Source organism: Equus caballus, chromosome 4 (genome assembly GCF_041296265.1).
Source record: "Equus caballus isolate H_3958 breed thoroughbred chromosome 4, TB-T2T, whole genome shotgun sequence".
Taxonomy (NCBI): domain Eukaryota; kingdom Metazoa; phylum Chordata; class Mammalia; order Perissodactyla; family Equidae; genus Equus; species Equus caballus.
Genome location: NC_091687.1, coordinates 63638304 through 63660543, shown reverse-complemented (window position 1 = coordinate 63660543; position 22240 = coordinate 63638304). Strand labels below are relative to the sequence as shown.

At 42.3% G+C, this 22240-nt stretch overlaps 1 protein-coding gene across 26 annotated transcripts in view; it reads right to left on the bottom strand.

Moving 5' to 3' along the window:
- Positions 1-22240, bottom strand: part of CREB5 (cAMP responsive element binding protein 5) — a 397793-nt gene that overhangs the window by 238379 nt on the left and 137174 nt on the right. For all 26 annotated transcript variants that reach the window (XM_070264732.1, XM_070264748.1, XM_070264740.1 and 23 more), the window contains one exon: positions 8802-8974. In XM_070264732.1, coding sequence (XP_070120833.1) covers positions 8802-8974 — 173 coding nt within the window. The remainder of the gene's footprint in view (positions 1-8801; positions 8975-22240) is intronic.

Genomic DNA, 22240 nt, shown 5'->3' with positions numbered 1-22240 from the left:
AAAAAACGATGGTAGAGAAAATCCATTTGGTCTAATATAATCGAAAAACACATGAGAGAATTTGTTGAATCAATTATCTTTTGAATCCCAAAATGTCCAATAATATGCATACATGGTATATGCAATTGGCACCATGGGCTATCGGCAAATTCCTAGAACAGTCCTTCTCTCTTAACTCAAAACCTACTTGTCAACCAGTTCAGACAAGAGTTACTTACAATTTATGAGGCATACAGTATTTAAGAATATGAAAGCTACAAATAACCAGAATGCCCACTGGGACACTGCCAAGTCACTTGGACATGCTCAGTCTTCAAAAGAACGAAGTGTACGCTCAATTGTGAAGGACCAGCTCTGCTTTATCAGGTTCATTTCTCCTAACACGCTCACCTTGAAGAGAACTGCACGTGCTAATCATCTTCCTATGTTAATACTCCTTTCGGCACTCTTCAAGGAATGGTTACACTCAGTCCTGGGACTCTAAATACCGCACCACGAGCCATGTAAACCTAAGCGGGGAGCCAGCTGGGCGTTCATGTTTCTGGCCCTGAAAACAGGAAATACTGAGCCAATCCCTACGTAGGAACTACGACAAGAAAGGTGCAGTTAATCATTGCATTTCGGATTATGGAGAAATATATATCTCCAACCCCCAAAGTTTAGTTATTTGGCACCTTATTCAAGACTTGCCCCTAGGAAGACACTAAATATTGATGTAAGCTAAAGCCCTATGTTTCAATCTTCCACAAAGTAACCCCCCAAAAGTAATAATGCCAGGAAAGAAGACAAGGGACTGCATTTTCCCATGGACCTGTGTCTGGTAAGATCACTGTTCAGTTCTTGCATTGGACTTTTTTTATATCTTTTCTAATTGTGCTGTTGTTTAGATGTTTTTCTAGTTAGATCTCCAACAATAAGCCACTTTTAGCAAAGTGAGACTAAAAGAACAATTTCTTGATAAGATTAATGCAAGGGAGGAAACTTCACATAATCAAGCACGTAGCACTGAGCCCTCAAAGGAGTTACCTTGCCAAGTAGTTTTTGGAATTAAACTTGTTATGAAAATCATTAGCTTAGTAGTGCTGGATAGGACTCTGAGGATTTTCCACTGATACCTCCCAATTTACAGGTGAGGAAACCGAAATTTAGGGAAGTCAAGTTCATTGGACCCATGAGACACTGTGGTGTAGGTGGCCTGGCTTCTAGTTCTGGCTCTTGCCATTGTCAGTATGACCCTGAGCAAGTCCCTTAATTTCTGAACCTCACTTTACTCAACTGTAAGGTGGGTATGTTCATTGCCATGTAACAGAAGTTACATTATGAAGTTGTTGTTCACCTAGGAGTTGAGCCTAGAAGTCAGGTCTCTCTGGCTTCACGTCAGGACCCTTCTCTGTGACTGCACTGGCCTCCTCTTCCCAGGCATACCCAAACCCTGTTCTGTCTTCACTCACTGGGGGCACATGAATACATTCTGGAGCTCAGATAATCTAGAGCTCCTACCAAACTTAGCTCCTGGAGGAAAGCGAACTAAGAGAGACAATAAATTTGAGGCAGAAAAGAAACATTGAATGGGGATTTTCTTTCTGAGACTGGCTTATAATCAGCTGGTTAACTTTTTCACATACAGATGAAGGAACTAAAGCCTAGGGAAGTTGAGCACACGGCCAAGCTTGTTAACCTTTTAAATGGCAGAGCCTGGACTATCCTAAACCCATGACCTCCGAACTCATGGCCAATACTTTTCCAAGACTCCATTCTAACCTGACATGGTTTGGATCTGAGAAACTTTTGTTTTCCAGGTGTATCTTTTCAATATGTTACACAAAAGAACAAGTGCCCAGATTTATGATAGACACTGACTGAATGATCCTAGGATATTTGCTCATCTGTGCCTATCTGTTCTAAAAATGGGGCAGAGGAGGAGATACCCACAGAGACACTTATATAGAAGCTTCTGGAACTTTGTGAGCAGGGCTTCTGTTCATAAGATCCAGAAACGAAATCCTCCTCTAAGAAGAGGTCACAGGCAAAGTCACCTATCCACAATAGGAATCAGAATAAGTCTGGAAGGCATACTTCATCCGGTGGAGGACAAGGGTCTTCCTGCAAACCAAGAAGCCAAATGTGGAGCAACCAAATGGTTGGAGAAAGGGCAGTCACTTTCTGTGGTGACTTTGGTTTTTTTACAAATGAAGGAATTTGGCCAGGAGATCTCCCAGGTACAGGCCCACTCTCTGCATCCAGGTGCTCAAGACAGTCTCTAATCTCGCTTCCTTGCAGTCCAGGGAACTCCTGCATATTTCTTCTGAAAAACTGAAGCAGCTGCTGACAACTCAGTCTGTCCACCTCTGCCCTGACCACCCCACAGGTATGTGAAAGCACAGAAGCTCGTCACACTGTAACCAGACAGACTGAGCATTAGCCAACTCCTGCGCATAGATGTGTCTTCCCACGCTCATGCATCTTCCACGGCCCTGGGATTGCTATGGGCAGGAACACAGGGAAGGCATGTGCTATGGACTTCAACAGACCTACGTTCAAAACTCTGCTCATCTCACTGGCTCAATGACTTTGGACAAGTTACTTCTCTTCTTTGAGCAATAAAACTGGACTAAATAACGTCTACCTCTCGGGGCTCTTGGAGAATTGTAGGAAACAACGTGAAAAGCTAGATCAGTGCCTGGCACATAGTAGATGTAGGATAAATGTTAGCTTCCTTCCTTCTCTTCAGTATCAGCCTGTTAATCCAGGGCTTTTCTAATAAATTGAGGAATGACCTCCAATTTTTCTCCCAAGTAGACTAGCTGTTATGGACTGAACGTTTGTGCTTCCCCCAAATTCATATGTTGATGTCCCAATTCCCCTTGTGATGGTATTCGGAGGTGGGGCCTTTGGGAGGTAATTAAGTTTAGATGAGGTCATGAGAGTGGAGTCCCCATAATGGGATTTGTGTCTTCATAAGAAGAAGAGACACGAGAGTTCTCTCTCTCTCTCTCTGCATGCACAAAGTAAAGGTCAGGTGAGCACACAGCAAGATGGAAGCCATCTGCAAGGCAAGAAAAGAGCCCTCGCCAGAAACCAAATCTGCCGGTACCTTGACCTTAGACTTTGCAGCCTCCAGAACTGTAAGAATAAATGTCTGTTGTTTAAGCCACTGCGTCTATGGTATTTTCTTATAGCAGCCTGAGCTGACTAGAATACTAGCCTTGCTGTGTTTCACGTGAGCAGCTGAGACACTGAGACACACAGGCTTGCCTGAGGAATCAGAGGCAGGAGCCACATTCAGAGACGAGAGCAGGGGTATTTTTCTGCTGCTTGGGACACACAGCCACGTGCTCTGGTGTGCTGGCTCTGCCCCCTTCGACTGCCCAGATACCATGTGGTGTTACAACTATTGAATGTTAAGAAAACTTATATTTCCTCAAGTATCAATACTTAATGTTTCGTTCCACACATAAAACTCTGTGAGTGGAAGGCTGCTGGCCCCCTTGTCAGAGGTAATTTCTCAAGGCTCTGCATGGGATTTAACGGGAGCCATATGGTTAAGTCCGTCAACCCTCCCAGAAAGCATCCCCCTGAAGGGCCCTCGTAAATGTTCTCGGGGCTGTGAAAGATCCAGCAACTTTCTAACAATAAAGCAATGTTCATAGCCGTGATATTCAGCAAAACACAAAGCAGGAAATAATGGCTTCTGGTCTGAATTACTCAAAGGGGGGCTTCAAACTGTCCTGGTGAAGGGCTGTGGGCCAGTGATAACCTGGGACCCACCGGCCTGCTGCCTCCAGCAGGAAGAAGGCTGGCCTGGATGTCACTGGCATTAACCTGCAGCGGGCAATGACAGTTTTAATCATGCTCCGTTGATTTGTGGAGTTTAAGAAAACTCCTAATAATGTATTTATACAACCTATGCATTTACAGAGCAAGCACATTCTTAAACTGTAAGCTGCTTTGTTATTTAAGTCTTTAATTGCGCCTTTCTGTGACAGCATCATTTACTGACCTCGCTCCTTTTTTTTCCTCAATGCAACAATGACACAAAAACCCTTGAATCAATTAACATTCACATCTCAATAGAAATCTCAAGCAGCAATATCACCTGATAGAACAAAGCCACAGGACTCTCCCCAAAAGGAAGGGTAGCATCGTTTTTGACACCAACAAGTTCTGAGATGTAATGTTTTCCTTTTCATTATTATTATTACTGTTATTTTGTTGTCATTATTGTTTTCCTTGATCACGTCCACTGAGCTACACCTAATATTCTGCACGACACATTGTGTCAGAGATGGCAAGGAGAAAAGAGAGAAAGCAGCACAGAAAGGGTGAGAGAAGGGACAATTGATGATGAGTATCAGCTCCTCTTAATTTTTACATAAAACAAGATTTGCTTCTATCATATTTTACATACATTTCTGGCTAAGTATTAGCTCTATATGGTTAGCTAGAGCCCATGCAAATAGGGTTTATGACCAAATAGCTAACATAGCTGCACGTCAAATGGATGTACATATGCCAGGACTAAAATTGGTATAAAGTCAGGGAGAGATTTCATGCATACATGGCTTCATACAGACATGTGGTTGAACATATTTTCAAGTTTCCTGATATCTTAACAAGAATATTCCACAATGGGCCAGACATCTTTTGTCCAAATATCAGCAAATGTTGGTACGAACATTCGTCTATTCTGACGTCAGATGCGTCACACTTTCACTGTAAACAATTACTCTCAAATAACTTTCACCAATAATCTAACGAGCTCATATATTTGTCCAACTCCATACATAGAATTAAATTTGCAGAACATTTTGCATACAGGAAGAAAATTTGTGGACTCTCTTGGCAATGTCTCCCGTAACCTGTCAGAACTCTGTACTGAGATCCATTCTTGTAGAACTCACACTCCATATTATCTTCATTGCTCTCCTGAAGAATTACTGAGTATGAATTATCTACTAACATTTACTCCATGAAGAGAAATAGGCTTTTTTAAGAAAGTTGAAGTCTGTTAAGATGATAGCCACCTACTCAACTGATGATTAGTTCTTGCAAAAATGTCTCGTGAGGAGAGACAGAGAGAGAGGAAGAAAGAGAGAATAAGAATCAGAGAGAGAGATAATTTACGCCACCACTACCAGCTCATCCACCATTTTCCCAGGTTTTGCTGAGTTGCTCCTGAATTAATGCGCCTGTTACATGATATCTAATAAAAATGACTGGAGTAGAGATACTGCTTGGAATCTGCCACATATTTGGTCCAAGGCTGAATCGATTTCATCTATATTTAACACATGCTTGTTTTCTGTCTCACTTGTCTCCCCCACAGCCCGTGGCTCACTTTTTTTTTTTCCATCTGGAAAACTTATCTCCTAAAATGCTCCCATCAATCAGCCAAAGACACTCTTCCCGACAGAGCGTCTGCCAGTTTGACAAAGCACAAGTAGTCACTAGTTTGGGGATGCCTCCCACACTCTGCAGTGCCGTGTGTTTTTCTAGCCTGCCTAACCACACGAGTGCAATTTGGGATATTTATACTTACCTCCAGTTTCTATTGGGATAACAGCACTATTTTGACAGAATTGGACACAGGGCATGGAAGGGGGCGATATGGGATGGAATGGAAGTTGCTCGTGTTGCTTGTCCACCTACTTTTAACCTGATTTCTTTGGATTTTTGCATTTATACTCATTTTGGTCTACTTTGGCTCAGCACTGGCTCAAAAAGTATGAAAATCAAATGTTCACAAGGATGCACATACTTTGTCCCCAAAATCTTCCCTGAGAACCAGCACTGCTCCCATTTCCCAGTCCTTCATGTCAATACCACTCCCAGTACATTCAAGCCTCTAAGCTTAAATATGGCACAAAAAGAGGGGCCAGAAAAGAGAGCAAAAGTGGGGTTGGCATTGGTAGGAGGGAAGGAAAGAGGGGGAGCGGGAGACAGGCACTTCCCTCCCCCCAAAGTTCCAGTGGTGAACACACCCACTGGCTACAGCAAAAGAGCACTGTGCGTGGGCACAGGTGGGTCCCAGCCTCTCTGGCTGGATGCAGCTTAAGCGCTGAGCCTGAATGAAGACTTTCATTGCTGTTTGCTGTTTTTGTTGGCCAGTAGCCATGGCAAACATTTGCAGGTGGCTTGGCCAGATTTTGACACTTAAATATTTGAGGTTGTGATAAAAATCAGAATATTACTACAATATGGTTCTGTGCAGCCTCAGAAAAAAAAAAAACTATCTGCAATTTCAAATGCTCATTTAAAGACACAGTCTCCAGAGGGGACTCATGTTTTAAAATAAGTACTCATTTCCTTTTTGCTGAGAGAAATAAAAGAGTCAACCATCCCCAAATGTTACCACCTAGAGTTTCATTCTGAATCCACTGGTGAGATGGGTTGGGTTGTTCCTTGCTGAGCCCCCATGATCATCCGGGCAAGGTTTTGGATGGGTCACATGGAGAAAATGGAAATGACAGGATGTGTGCTTGGAATCAACATGGTAAGCCTGACAGGGAAGGATCTGAACAAAAGAAACAGGCTCCCTCAAACTTGGCAATGAGACAGAGTCCTAAAAGTGACAATTATCTCCTACAACACACCAGCAAAGACATACAACACCCCAGGATTGGGAATAAATGGGAAGATGAAGTGGGTTGGGAGGTCACAAGTACCAGAGAAACACCCCCACCCATGCAGGCACAGTGACACAGCCTAGAAATGTCACCCAACTGTACAGCCCTGGACCAGCTGGGTAAATTATTGACAGAGTCAACATCCATCTTACAATTTAGTGCTAACCCTTAAAAGATTGTTTCACAAAAACCAGCATTGTACTAACAATTGCCATATACTAACGGCCTCCAAGGTGGGGGGGGCTCGGGGGAGGAGACCTCCAGGGGGTAAAGGAATGTTGTAAAACTGCTAGTAAACTCTAGCACATTTTATGTTTTTTCCCCTTGAAAGAAAAATAAAATAATTATAATTAGCTGGCCTAACTGTGAATTGTCTGCCCAAAGCCAAGCCACTAGAGTGAAGGCATTCTTTGAGATTTAGATGCTGTCTTTAATGAACCCACTCCACCCTCTTAGTATATTATAGGTTCTTGCTTTAGATGGCAGCAACATTTGCTCCCATAGTCATTTGAGAAGAAAAGAAATCTTTAACAGAGACACTTGTTAATTTAGCATTGGCTTCTTCCAACAAAGCCAAACATTCAAATGGCCAGATTAATTTTCTGTTTTTTGAATGGGAAACCAAATGTACCCAAGGCCAACTCACAAATAGTCATTGCCCGCAAGTCTCATTTGTTAAGGTGGGTCTTCACATGTCACAACCCATCCAATAAGCTAAGAAAAGTGAGAGACAAGGCACCCCTTCTAGAGCATTCTAAGGAGGAATAAGCCAGTGTTGTTCTCAGGGTTCACTTTTGGTCTGGAATTCCTATATGCATTAAAAATAAGAGGGGAAAGCACACTGACAAATTGTGGGACAGCTTCTAGTTTTTAAAAAAAAAAATCACCACACCTAATATTCAACTAAATATTCAAATTAAGTTCTGATGCATCTACCAAACACAGCAAGCTCCCTTTCCTATTTTAAACAGAGAATTCTGGGAACATAGAGCAAGCAGTTCTCAGCATCCAGCAATATAAATTTATCAGAGCTCTTTGGCTTACGTTACTACCTTTTCTTCCTAAGAACCTGAGTGCTCCTAAATCTTTTATCTCCTCTTCACTCTCCTCTTGTGAGAGTGGAAAGAAGAGACAACATCCTCATCCTGGAGATAAGGGAGCTAGGCCAAAGATTTTGCATTTCTAAGAAGCTCTTGGTAACACCCGTGCTGCTGGTCCTCAGACCACACTCTGAGGAGTAAGAAGCAAGAGCTATCACATGACACTCAGAAGTGAGAGCCCTATCCATCCCATAATACAGAGTGTCTGGCATTATAACAGACCTTCCTACCAATTTTTCTCACTGCCTCAGTATTGCCTTTTTTATGTAAATGAGAGGGAAAGGGCCTCCTCTTTTTGTTTAGTCTACTCCAGGAACAAGTATGGACCAGTGCAGAGGGAGGGGAGAGCTGATAAGGAGGTATTAACAAGGAAAAGAAGCAAGGAGGGGCCAGCTCTGTGGGCCGAGTGGTTGAGTTCGTGGCTCCACTTCAGCGGCCCAGGGTTTTGCCAGTTTGGATCCTGGGCGCGGATACGCCACTGCTCATCAGGCCATGTTGAGGTGGCGTCCCACATGCCACAACTAGAAGGACCCACAACTAAAATATATACAACTATGTACTGGGGGGATTTGGGAAGAAAAAGCAGGGGAAAAAAAATGAAGCAAGGAAGAATAATCAGAGGGAAAGAGGACTGTGCAAACACACAGAAGACACAGGTGATGGGCCCAGTAGGTCCTAGAAAGGGAAGGACATGCTCTGTTGGGGAGGAGCCTGGGCTGGTGAAACTTCCTTCCTCCCTTCTCAAGCATTTTTCCTGAGAACTATGCTCTGGTCTCCGAATCACCCCTGCTGCTTCCCACAGTCATCTTAAAGTTCACAAGTCTTCTTTAGAGAAATGATGACACAGAATGACTTGCTTTTCCCCCCAAAGTCCAGGATCAAACAGCTTCCACCAAGCGGAGACTCTCCCTCCCTTCTCCCATCAATAGCATCACTCTGAGTACTAGGCAATATCACCCAGCCAGGAGAACCTACTTCTGACTCATCCAATCTGAGCACCAGAAACAAGGAGAAAGTCCAGGATATTCCCTGAGCTCCAGCCAGGACTCAGAGACAGCCGAGGAAGTCTCCTTACCCGATCTGGCGGTTGGTAGAAGGTGCCTGTGTGATGACAGAGCTGGACTGGGGCGACGGCATGGCTTGCTGAATCACAACGCTGGTGTCATGGTTGGGCATCCGGGTGCTGCCAAGCTGGTGAGCTCCGGGCCCCGCCATGGCCCCACCAACTGTGTTATGCATCGAGATATTCTGCCCAAAGAAGACAGAGGGGAAAGGTCAGAAGAAGTCAATGTCTGAGTCTACTCTCAAGTTCTCAAAGGCCAAAATTAGGAATCTGGTCACGTCCACTAAATACAGAGTTATAGCTTCTGGCAAGCCATGGGTCCATTCATCTTGTTATAACTTACAGCTACAAGGAGATGAAAAATAACTATTCACCCTAAGAGTAAAGCACATAAGAAAATACCTTGAAGTTCCCTAATCACTCTGCCGCCATCCTGATGTGAGGTTTACATCAGGGACATTTAGCACATATCTTCTCTGACTGGGTGTGATATATTCTGCACTGAAAATGATTTCTGTGGTAAGTGCATAATACTGTGATTTAGCGAAGAGCTGTTTGGCATCCTGCTTAGAATGTCAAGCACACTGGGTTATTTTTTTCTTTTTCAGTCCTATAAGAGTGGGCAACCACCTATTTTTTTTTTTTTCTGGAAAACTACTACTTTTCCAAATCATAATTCTCCATAAATTGGTAATGAGGATGGATGGTTGGAACATACAGCAGGGTTTTGGAGATCCAATGACAAGAGCAAGAGTTGCAACTTTTCGCTATATTTCCATAAAATCATTATCTAACAATTTAATAGAATAATGGAACACAGAATGATAACTGCTTGTCTGTTTCCTTCTTCACTGCCTTTTCCTCTAGAATGAGCGTTCACAACTCTATCCCATGATGCTTGGCGCGGAGTGGGCATTCAGTGCACGTTCACTGCATGAATAAACTAGCGAAGGGACAAATGAGATAACTGAGTCACTTAAGGGACCGAATATCCTGTATTTATTTCCGGTGACTTGAATGAAGGCTTCTTTGTTTAAAATTCAAAAGTAAGGTAAAATACACAAGACAAGGCTGGCTTAAAAGAAAGCTCTTCCTAGAAAAGAAAGTCACTGGGACCACAGAGAGGATTCACTCTGAGATGGAAGAGGGCCGGTAATCGCGGTGGCGCTGAAATGCGAGAAATTTAGAACCTAGCAAAGAACGAGAACGTGCAGCTCGAAGCAAAGTAAGTAAGCGGGCTTCTGTAAACAGCTAGGTACAGCGATTCAGCCCAGGAGGGGAGGGAAATTCGAGAGGTCAGTTGGACAATGGGTTGAGGATGACAGGAAAGAAATGGAGTGTCACCAGCAATTTACTAGAGGAAAAATATATATCTGTCTGCGCTTTGGGGTTAGTACAGAGAAAAATAAATGTTACCCTGGAGAACTAGAAGTGGTTCTTTGAAGTTCTTCTGCAAAGAACAGGATTTCCTGCACTACGTGTTAAATGATGGTGATAACATATATGGTATTTGGGGTGGTTGTGTCCATCACATTGCACCTTTCCCAGGTTTCTGATTTCTAAATCCTGACCACACAGTTTGTCAGAGGTCCAGATGGAAACTGGGCACCTGGCTTAGACGGTGAGCCGACTGTGTTGTCCTGGGATCCCAAAGGTATGAACAGGTTTATACATACACACAAGAGCCAAAAGTTCCTCTTATATACTGGAAGGTTTTTCTGACACAGAAAAATATTGTGGTTGGTTAAAGTAAGATGAAAGGAAGTGGTGATTTGTGTTCGGGTGGCAGTGCAGGGAGATGCTTGAGTTCTTATTATAGGATCTAGAGACGTAGAGAATTGAACTAAAAATAATAATGAAAATAAATATAATTGTGTTATTTCTTTTGAAAGTGAACCTTAGAAAACTTATTTCCCCAGGTCTTAATGAGGTGTGATGAAGTAAACAATTATAAGCAGTGTTTTTTCCATTGTTTGGCTCTTCAAAGATAGTCAAAATTTTTTATTTGCTTACTCACAGTCATCTACTTTGTCAATAATACGTGTGAGGTGCAGAAGGATTTATGACTCTCTTTTTAGAATTATTTCTGTTGTGTTGTGCTACCAAAGTTTATCAATAGAGCCGTATAATTATTTTTTAAATAATCTTTAAATTTACCAATAAGAATATAAAGTGTATGAACCGTCCTTGAGTTACCTTTGGCACCTCTTTTCCATCACCCCCCCATGCAGTCCCCCAATACTACAAATTCAACCTAAGCATCCTTCATCTCTTTCTATCTTTCCATCTCTCCTTCCACCAGCTTACACCCAATCACCACCATGTCCTTTCCTGGACTAGATAGTGGTCTCCTAACTCTTCTGTCACTTACTCTGGCTTTCCTTCCTCCTCTTTTCCATACCACAGCCACAGGCATCTTTTCAAAAGCCAAAACTGATCGCATCACACACAACTCACCTTACACTTCCCCCTGCAAACTTCTCAGATGGCTTCCCATGGTTCAGAAGACACTAGCAGCACTCTTTGTGTGACCTCCAAGGGGACCCTTCTACCTCCCCAGCTCATCTCACACTGCCTTCACTCTTGTTCTCTGTGATACATCCTATCTTACTGGAATTTTCCTGCCCTCCTAGTGACCATGCTTCATTTCAGCACAGATCTTGGAACGTGCTGTTTTCTGCTACCTGCGCTCTTCCTCTGACTCCACTTTCAAATCTCAGATTAATCATCTTGTGAGGAAACCTTCCCTGATCTACCCAACGATGGGCACCATCTCCCTCTCCTTCATACTTTTCACAAGTTTACAATTAGTTTTGATTATTTGATTAATATCTGTTTCTTCCTCTAGAATATAAGTGCAATGAGAGAAGGGACTAAATCTGACTTTACTCCCCATTGTGTCTCCACTGTATAGGTCAGTGCCTGGCATGTGGTAGGTGCTCAATAAATATCGAGTAAACATACAAACCATAAAATCACATTCCTACAATATTCAGTATGATGAAATCTTATCCTTTATTCCCTGGGCAATTTTTGAGAGTGCTCACTTCTCGTCTGTTTACCTTGAAATCTCAAAGTGTGCTCACAATAATAGAGTTTTAGATGTTAAAGTGCTTGTTTGATTATGGGCTGGAGAAATATAAAGAATCAGACTTAAGAGGAAAACCACAAACATTGTATGTAGATTGGAAAGTAAAGCCTTTGAGAAAATATTCAGTGAGCCCTTGGAGGAATTACCAAGAGGCGAGCTTCAAGTCTTTGAGCACTTTGGTTCAAATCATGGTGACAACCGTTCTTTATCTCCACCATGAAAACCAAGAAAAACTGACTTGTGCTGCAGTACAATGTAATTAGTTTGATTTCTTCAGGGTAAAGCACGTGAAATGAGAGAAAGGGGTCCCTCTCCTCTCAAAAGTTTAAGGATCTTTGAGAATCATTAAAAAGGATAAAAAAAGACTATCTAGGAATATACCTCGCACTCTCCCCTACCAACATTTTTAAGACATCTCTTTGTCTCTGTGATCTCCACCAGAGATGAAAAAGGCTCCTAAAAGTTCGATTCTAATTCTTCAATAACTTCCTTTCTTTCCCATACATGAAATCTGCAAATTCTCCAGCTTCCTTCCCCCAGACCCAGAGAGTAATTTCAAAACATTTTGGAAAAATAAACAATTAGGCAAGCAGTATCTTTTCACATTAAGAGAAGATGATTTTTTTTTTCTTAAAGCATTACATAGCAACTCAAACATGGAATTATTTTCTGAGTTCACATTTTCCCAATTATGGGTTCAAAACCTGTCTTCATTGATAAAAGAATGGCATTTTACCTCTGGATAAATTAAATATCCAATTTCAAAAACACAAAGAGTGACTATATCTTGCTGAGTTATTTTTGCTTCTATAGTTGCGTAGCTTTGGAGCCGGTGAAACATTGTCACCAAACCAGTGGATGGATGTCAATATGCAGAGAAGGATCAGAGGTGTTCCTTGAGGCCCAGCCTTTGGCCTTTTCTTGTTCAACATTTTTATCAACAGCTTGGACGAAGATGTAAAAACCATGCTTGTCAAATCTGTGGTTGACACAATGTTGGGAGGCATAGCTAATGTTCTGGATTGTCGAATCAGATTTTACTTGAGCCAACTCTGTGATCTGGGCCTCCAAAAATGCTAACATAAATCTAGGTTGTTGTAGGAGAAGTGCAATGTCCAGAACAAGGGAAGCAATTATTCCACTATAGAGCACGTGGGACTGACCACATTTGGCCACCACATTTTAAGAGGCAAATTGACAAATAGGAGGGAATGAAAGCAATGAAGGCATCCAAAATGCATCACAGGAAGAACCTTAGAAGAATCAGGGAATATTTAGTCTAAAGGAGAGAAGACTTAGAGGGTCGAGCTAACTGCCTTCAAATATTTGTGGAATTAGACACAGTCTATGTTGCTCCAGAGGGCATAATTTCAAAAAATGGGATCATGATGATAAAAGCCAATAATAACGACAATTTGAGTACCTATTTTGAAGCAGCCACTATGGTAGATGCTTTATAAACTGTACCTCTAATCTTCACCATGACCCTACCAGGTAGGCAGTATTACTCTCATTTTAAGATAAGAAAAAGAGTAAAACTTCTCACCATCACTAATACCATGCCATTCACCTCTGGCCAGTTTCATTCCTTCAGGACCAACGCTTTAAATTTGATCTTTTGTCAGGATAAATTTGCCAATACGTAGAGATATCCAAAGACAAAACAAGTTGCCTTGTAAAATACTGAGCCTCCTGGCATTGGAGTTAAGCCAGTAGGCACCACTGGCCATTTGTCAAGGATGTCACCAAAAGAATTCTTGCATCAGGAGGGAGATGGTACTAGATGACCTCCCAAGGGCTCTTCTATTGCTGAGATTCTCTCATTTATGATACACGGATCCTATTTTGGCTCAAATGCTTTCAAATGATTAGTAATATGGAATAATGTTGAAAATATACTGGCTTGGGAGTTAGGAGGTCTCTTCTAGTCCAGTCTCTTTACCCTTCCTTGTAGCCATGTAACCTGGATAAATCTTTCAATTTCCTTCAGTCCTCTGGCCTCATCACTAAAAGGAGGGGGTTGGACCACATGGTCTCCACGAGCTTTTCCAGCTCTGATACTTCACAAGTCTCTTTCTGTGTTACATTTTATGAGACACTAAATATCCAAACAGCCTTTTTAGACTCTAATTCATGGGCCTACAAACATTGATTTTTCTCCATAACCATAAGCTTTTGCAGAAATGAGTCTTCCGAAAATTATAGCTTTCTGCCAGACCCAAGGGATCATGATTTAAGAAACGGATCTAACAAAAAGTAGAATTTCCCAAACATCATAGGTGAAAGCTCCACAGACAAATGATCTTCACCTAAATTTTTTCCTCTTTGGTTCAGATTTCTCCACATGCCCTTTGACTTCTTCCTCCCTTCGTGTCCTGCAACATACCTTGCTCTCCATTCATTGTTGTTCTGAGACATAAAGGGTGTGAATGGGATGAGAACCAGAGGAATAATGAGTCTTGATTGCATACTCAGTGAGCTTGAGGTAGAGTGGTAATTGTCTTTCTGCATGCATGGGCTTGGAATACAATATGCAAAAAAACAACCCCATGTATATGAATATACGTCCGTGTTCTTACAAATAACTATAATTTCAGGGTGTGGTAATGAAGGATGAAGGGAAGTGAACCACAAATGAAAGTGAAGGTTAGAGCATACAGGCAAAATGATGATGATGACTCCCATAAGGTCCCAAAATGTTATCTTCAAATCTATAGTCCGTCCAACTGCCGAGGTGTGGAGACTTTATGGGTTTCTCTATAAAGAGCCAGGGTCATCCCGACACGCGTTTACAAGTCGAGTTGTGCAATCTTGAAATTGTCTGCATCTTAATGATGCCCGGGCAGTTATGAAGACTTTCAGAACTTCCCAGATGTAAACATCCATGAACTGCATCTAAAAGATGTCTGAGACATTCACAGAATAACAAAGGTTCTAACCTTCTGGGAGATACTAGGCTCTCTGAAGCTGTGGGAGGGATTCTAGAGGGTCTTGACTCCTTTCTGGTGCTCTTGGGAACTGGAATACCAGTATAGGTATCTTGAATCCTACTGAGAAGGTGGGCTGCTCCATGACAGAGGGGAGAGTGAGGTATTAGAGACGACATGTTGGGGTTGGGGGAGCCCAGGTTACTTGGCTACAAGGAGGGGTCAAGAGACTGGACTAGAAGAGACCTCTTAACTCCCAAGCCAGTATATTTTCAACATGCAGGCTGCCTCTCTCTCCAGAGCATTCTCTGTAGCATAGTCACACAGAGCAAGATGGACAACGTAAGATAAATAACCATCTCAGGCAATCTCTGCAGGAGGGGAAAGGAGAGGAGAGCTCAGGGCACTATGAAAACTCTAGCCTTGACATGCACATTTAAATTCTGCTTTTTCAGAATTTGCTACTTATCTCTGTGAATTCCAAGAGGATTCATGGTACAGAAAGAAAACACGGGCACTGGAATTGGGCTTAAGTTCCCATCAACTCTATATCACCTGTGGCATGTTATTTCAGTCCTCTGAGCCATACCTTCCTCATCTTTAAATGGAGATAATCGTCTAATGAAACAAGATAACAAATGTTCTAGCATAGTGCCTGACAGCAGGTATCTAATTCCTTCCTTTTAGTGAGGTTCAAAACATGAAGCTTAGAGAGCAATTGTTCATTCTGGCTGGCTACTCCCCATGACTGCTATTAATAGCAATATTATTAATAATAGCCAACACTTATACAGAATTACCATATCCCAGAAAACTCACTTAATCCTTATTATCAGTCTAGGAGGTAGATATGACTATTATCCTCATTTTACAGATGAGGAAACTGAGGCAAGCAGAGGTTAAGTGACTTGCTCAGAGTCACACAACCAATCAGTAGAGGAGCTCGGATCTAGGCAGTTTGGTTTCAGAGTCCAGGTTCTTACTATTAAGCCACACCACCTCCATAGTCTCGCTGTAAAAATATTTTCTAGTGGAAAATGACATGGCAAAAAAATAAAGTGTACCTGATATCCTTTCCTTGGACATTAAAGGAAATTATGAACTGATGCTGGTATGTGATCCTGAGAATTACAGTATATCTGTCATACCACTAATTTGGATCAATGTCATCACCACCATCTTCACACCTAGAAAAGCCTGGGAATCCACCATTGGAATCACTCATTCCAAAGTGACTGATTGGTCACCGTTGTCCTAAGGTCCTGTTCCTGCACAGGCATTTCTAGGCTGGTTTACAACGAACAGGGCAGATTAGGATTAGGGAGGGAAAGCTGCAGTTCGAAAAGTGTTGAACAATGCTTTTATCAAACTACCAAAACAAGCAAACAAACAACCCTTGCTCTCTCACTCTTTGACATTAGTTCACCTTCCTCAAGAGTTCCAAGAGCTCAGGGAAAGCCGGAGAAGGAAATCATTTCTCTGATGTTTGGATCAAGTTCAACTTCCAAGGCAACTTCCTTTGCAATGGGTGGAAGCACAGTTCACACACTGATGTGACCCTCAGTGGCCTTAGCCCACTCACCTGTTTCCCGAAGGCAGGCAACCCCATGAGTGGGGCTCTAGACTTGTGCAGGACACGGAGCAGCAAGATCTATCTGACTGGTCTATGCTCTCCTCCAATCCCAGACCTGCATCATCCTTTCTAATACTGGGTTTGAGGCAACGGAGCCCGGAACCATCCCTGTAAGCATTTTATAGCTATTCATTTAATACTGTAATAAAATGCTCAAGACAATAAATGCCTTCTCAGGTGCCACCCTCAACTGTGGGAAACAGTTTCCAGGTGTCTCTCAAAGATCCACCTCCTTCCTGTTCAGATTCTCAGTGCCTTGGGCCGTCCGTGTCTCTCCTCTCATCTCCCGCTTTACTATCCTGGTTGCTTCTGCTAAATATAATCACATGGGTTAAAAGGAATAAAATGGTGCTACTTCACCATTTTATTACAATTTTATCACATTTTATTACAATTCAGGGCACTAGAATTACAGTTGAGCAAATTTCTGTGGTTGATGTATCTACAAATATCCTGGAAGTTAGAAACTAGTCTAATGTCACTGAAAATGATATTGTACTCACTGTTCCCTGGTAAGCTTCCTCATTTCTCAAGGATCTTTTTCCAGAAAGCTATACATTTCACCATGCCACCAGCCTAGTTAAACATTTCTGCTGGCCACCCATTACCCCCTAATATGTCTTCACGTTGACTTCAGCCTTTTACAATCTGGTCCCAATCAATCTTTCCCACATCACTTCCTGACAACCCATCTTCCCTATACCCTCCCCTACTGCTCAAGCACACAGACCTTGATGCTTCTTGACTATTTCACACGATTTCATGTCTCTTTTTCACCTTTGCACAAAATACTTCCTTTTGCAGTCAATTTATTCATCAAGATCCAGCTCCATGGCCCCACCACTGTGAAGCCTTCCCCGCTCCATCTGGCCCCAATAGTTGCTCCCTGCTCTGTGCTCCTGGTGCCTGGGCCACACCTCCATTAGAGAGCCTGACTTATTTCTACGAATGCTTCCTCCAGCTAGCTTGGAGCAGGGACTACGCCGTGTTCATCTGAGAACAGCCAGTGTCTGCTCCATGACGTGCACTTTAGAAAAGAGCAATAAATTCAATTATTCAGTCAATAAATGAATAATCTGTGATATTGAGCAAGACTATAGCTTCTGTTTGCTTTGTTTTTCTCATTTGTTAATTAGGAACAACCCTATCTTGTAAGGTTTTTATAAAGATTAAGTTAGGTAATACAAATTCAGAGCTTAGTGCAATGTTGGACACGTTAAATGTCCAATAAATGTTAATAGGCATTATTACAATTATCATGATTACTACCAATGCTAACACTACCTCTCCAACTAAAACTATCCCCCTTGTTATTTTCTACCTCAGCACCCCAATCCTTTCCTTTACAGCACGTGTCACATTGTGCAATTGTTATCATTATTTCTAATTCACCATATTATAATCAATTAACCAACCACTCCTTTGTCCTCTGTCTTATTCCATACACACTTCTTTCAATATTCTTATCATACATTGGTATATTTACTTATACATTTAAGGCCAGTTTTCCCCTTCTAGCTATGAATACTTTAACAACAGGGACAGGGTCTAATTTCACATTATTGTCCTCAGGGCCTAATACAATGCCTTCACATAGATGTTTGCTGAGTGAATATATCATAAGTGTAACTAGTGCTGTGGAAAGAGAAAAAAGGAAAAGTAAGCACCCTCCTAGAAGACGTGCAGTTTAGAGGGAATATGGAAATTCAGAGAAAGAAGAAAATCAAAAAGATGAACCTGAAAAATATCTTTACACACACACACAAAGACACATCATCTAGAGCTGATTAGACTATGGTCTGAAGAGCAAAGGGTTAGTCAACAGTCTGTGTTTTCATCTGAGCTCCACCAGTAAGCACATGACCCTGCTTAACTTCTTCCATCTGCTGATTCTCCCTTCATAAGGATTCCCATACCTGTCTTTTCTTTGCTAGCCCACAAGCTCCAGAGCTTTATCCCTTTCTATCCTCATCACACAATAGCTTCTTACTCTTCTCCCAGCCTCCAAACCCTCTCAGATCATTCCAGACCCCAGTGTCCAATTAATTGGTGTAAATCAGCAGTTTCCTAACACCACTCCTCAACTCTAAACCTCCCAGAGCTCCCCACTGCTTACAATACTAAAGTCCACTCTTAGCCTAACTTTCAAGGCCCTATGGATCCAGTGCCATCTCCTACCTCTGACGCTTGTGCCAACCCTCCATGCCAGCCACACTTCTCTACTCCAGACACAGCTTGTGAGTTCAAATTCTCACCTTCGCACCATTACAGGTACATTCCCCAGGCCTGGAATTTCCCCTCTTCCTCTCTGCCTAGCTAAATCCTATTCTCTAGGAAATAAATTTGTTGATTGATGGTTGGCGTCCTTTCAAGTACAAAATAAGGATAGCACACCCTCGCTTCCATTGACTTATAAAGTTAAGCTACAGTAATGGCTTGAAAAGAACTTTAATAACATCCATATAACCCTACCACTCCTGCTGTCCTCTCCTTTGACATCCTCTCATTCTTGGAAAGACTGCCTTCCTCTCTCCATTTCAGATTCATCTTAAATATCACCTCCTCAAGGTCACCTCCCTAACTGAAGCTATCCCCCCATTATGTTCTACCTCAATCTTTCCTTTATAGCACGTGTCACAACGTGCCACTATTGGCATTATTATTTCCAGCTCACCATATTATAAATGTCTGGGAGGAAGGGACAGTGCCTATCTTGTTTTCCCTTCTATTGCTAGTGCCTAGCTTAGTGCCTGGCACAGAACCAGACGACTGATGATTGAACGGATAAATGAATTATGACTTCTGAGGTGATGATATGGGAATAAAGAGCAAGCAATTTACAATTTCCTCTTGCCTAAGTTGGACACATGGTCATCTTAAGCCTGAGACATAAAGAGATAGCATTTCCTGATTAGAGTCCTCATAAGTCATGTCAACACACAGAGGCCAGAAGACAGCTCAACAGTCTCCTCTAACTGCCGTGTGTTTGGTCAACTCAAACCAGAGACACTGGTTGAAGTGCGGCAAGATGGGCTTTCCTAAGCGAATGGAAAACAGACAGGAGAAGCCAAAGTGAAGTGCTTGGAAACAAGTAAGGAACTGCGGGCCTGGGGCAGGTATGGGAGGGTAGGTAGATGGCACCAATGGCGTTACCAGGCTCGCAATTCTGTGTGGCAAGAGGAAGAAAACGGGCTTTAACATCATGAAAGCGGTGCTGAACATACAGGGAAATGCTCCCAAGTCACACTGAGAACCTGGGATAGCTGCGCAAGAGGGAAATGGCCCATTTGAGGATTACTAAACGAATTCTCTCCCTTCCTTACCAGAAAATGTAAAATTACTAAAAATAAGAACACATATAAAACAGGGATGCTGAGGATTTATTTCTTCAGCATTTCAAAAAGAACCAAACATTTAACGACCAGAAACATAAATGGAGCACTCTCTTGAAAGCTGCTAATGATACACTACAGATCTGGGAACAGACTCCCTTTCGCCTTTCCTTCCCCCTGAGCCCCCCTTCCTCAGCTCTTCTCTCCTGTCCAAGAGAGCTGGAGAGTAGGGCTGGCCTGCTAAGATGAATTTGCTTGAAAACTCCCCTGCCTGGAGCATTGGTTGGGCATCTGCATTCCTGAATATTTGGCAACATTACACTCTTAACATAAAATAGAAATGTGATCTTCAGTGGGAAGGAAAATGTGCTACAAGATAGACTTCCTCCTCTGAAACAATAGAGAATGTGAGTACTTGCACTTCATTTAACTTCTGGTGGAACCCGTTAGGTGGCTGTCCATGAATGGCCTCGCTTTATAAATTGTTTAATTCTTCACAAACATAAGTTACTGCTATGCTGTTCTAATGATCGATATTAATTAAGCAGCATATTTCTATCCTGGAAAGTGGCTGTTTTATCGGAGGACAAGCACCCTTGAGTCACCATTGCTTCCAAGCAAACTGAATCATATTTTCTGGTGTTCGTTAAGTCTTAGAGCAAAAACCAGATTCACAACGCAACAGAAGAAATCGAGGAGAGATTTAGAGTGTCTTATTTGATGAAATCCTATTATAAAGAGATAACACTTTTCTCTTGACCATAACAAACCAAACAGCACTTGTCGTGTAGCACAGGGGCACTGGCCACAACTGGCCACAAAGAAGCTTCTGGAAATCCTGTCTGAATATTAAGAACAATTTTTTAAAAATTCTCCTAGTAATAACTTGAGTTCTCTGCATCCTAAAGGGTCCAGAAAAGTGCAACAGGGGTCAATGAGATGGCTTCCATGTGTACAGTGCCTACAAGGTACATCCCCAAATCCACATGATGTCACCGATTACTGCTGTGACCTCATTTCCTTCTACTCCTTACCTTGTTCACTCTGTTCCAGACTCTGCTGACCTCCTTGATGTTCTGCTAACACATGGGAGCCTCGGCACCAGCAGCTCCCCCAAGCTGGAAGGTTCCTTCCCATTATCCTTACAGCTCCCTCCCTTACCTCTTCTAGATGTTGGCTCAGATGTTACCTCCCAGTGAGGCCTATGTCTGAGGCCCGGCCACTCTGTTTGAAATTACAACTCGGCCTCCTTGATTCCACATTTCCCTTACTTAATCCATTCTTTCTCATTCATAACATCCATTCCTCCCTCACTTACCCCAGCCCAAAAGCACCAAACCAATTCTGATCCCTATTCTTAAAACATGAATTCAAGAAAAGAAAAATACACAGAAAAGCCAATGGCTCTACTTTTTTTTTTTTTTTTTTTACCACCAAGGATCTCTTTTATGATCTTTCTCCCTTGGATGCCATGTTTTTAAAATACTCCTTTAAAAGTCATGAATTCATTTTCCTGTACAATTATCTGTTTCTTGAAGCCTTCACATTCCCGAATTTCTAAAATCTCATTTCACTCTATTGTACCATCAGACACTACTATTCCACAGTGTTGATAAAATTCTACTCAAACAGAAAGAAATTGATGCTTTAGTTAGCCTGGGAAGACTTACCGTAGATAAATGTACAATTTCAGTTAGTGAGTTTGACTATTGTATCACTTGGGGTCCCAGTAGGAAACAGAGGGCATGCTCAAACTGGGGAATTAGAGCAGCGATTAATAAAGGACCCCTTGCAAAGGTGTGGGCAGCGTGCAGGGAAGCAGCAAGCCATAGTGCAGTGCCCAGGAGCCAGTTTCTGCAGGGAGCTGTTAGCCTCCCTAGGCCTACAGGAGTGAGGGAAGGGAGAGGTTACTAGGACTCAGCAGAGAGATCAGCAAGACCAGGGGAGGAGAGAGAGCTGTGTGGAGAGGGCACCTGGCAGGAGCTGTGGCCCTTGGTCAAAATAGGCAACTCACTGAAGGAGCTGGGAAAACAGAAACCCAGGCTCCCTTTTCTTCCTCTCTGGAAGCTGTTGGGGTGCCCCTGTGGCCACTGGCCTAAACCCAGTGGGAAAACACAGGTTAAAGGTGCTCATTACTGCAATGTACATTAAGCGTAGTACCGAGCAGGGTGGAAAAGGGGGAGAATGGGCCTGGATGGACAATCAGAAAATATCCCGTACAATTGTTTTGACTAAACTTGCATTATTTTATTTTACAAGCAACATATTTGTAATATATGTGTTTATTAGAGAAGTTTTATGAGAAAAAAATTAGTGGGAAGGAACAAAATCATCCATCATCCCAATATGCAGAAAAAACTAATATTTTATTATACCTCTCCAGATATTTTCTCCACACACACACACGTAGCATATATATGTACATTATATAACATATATGTACATTATGATATGCAAACAACCCAAAA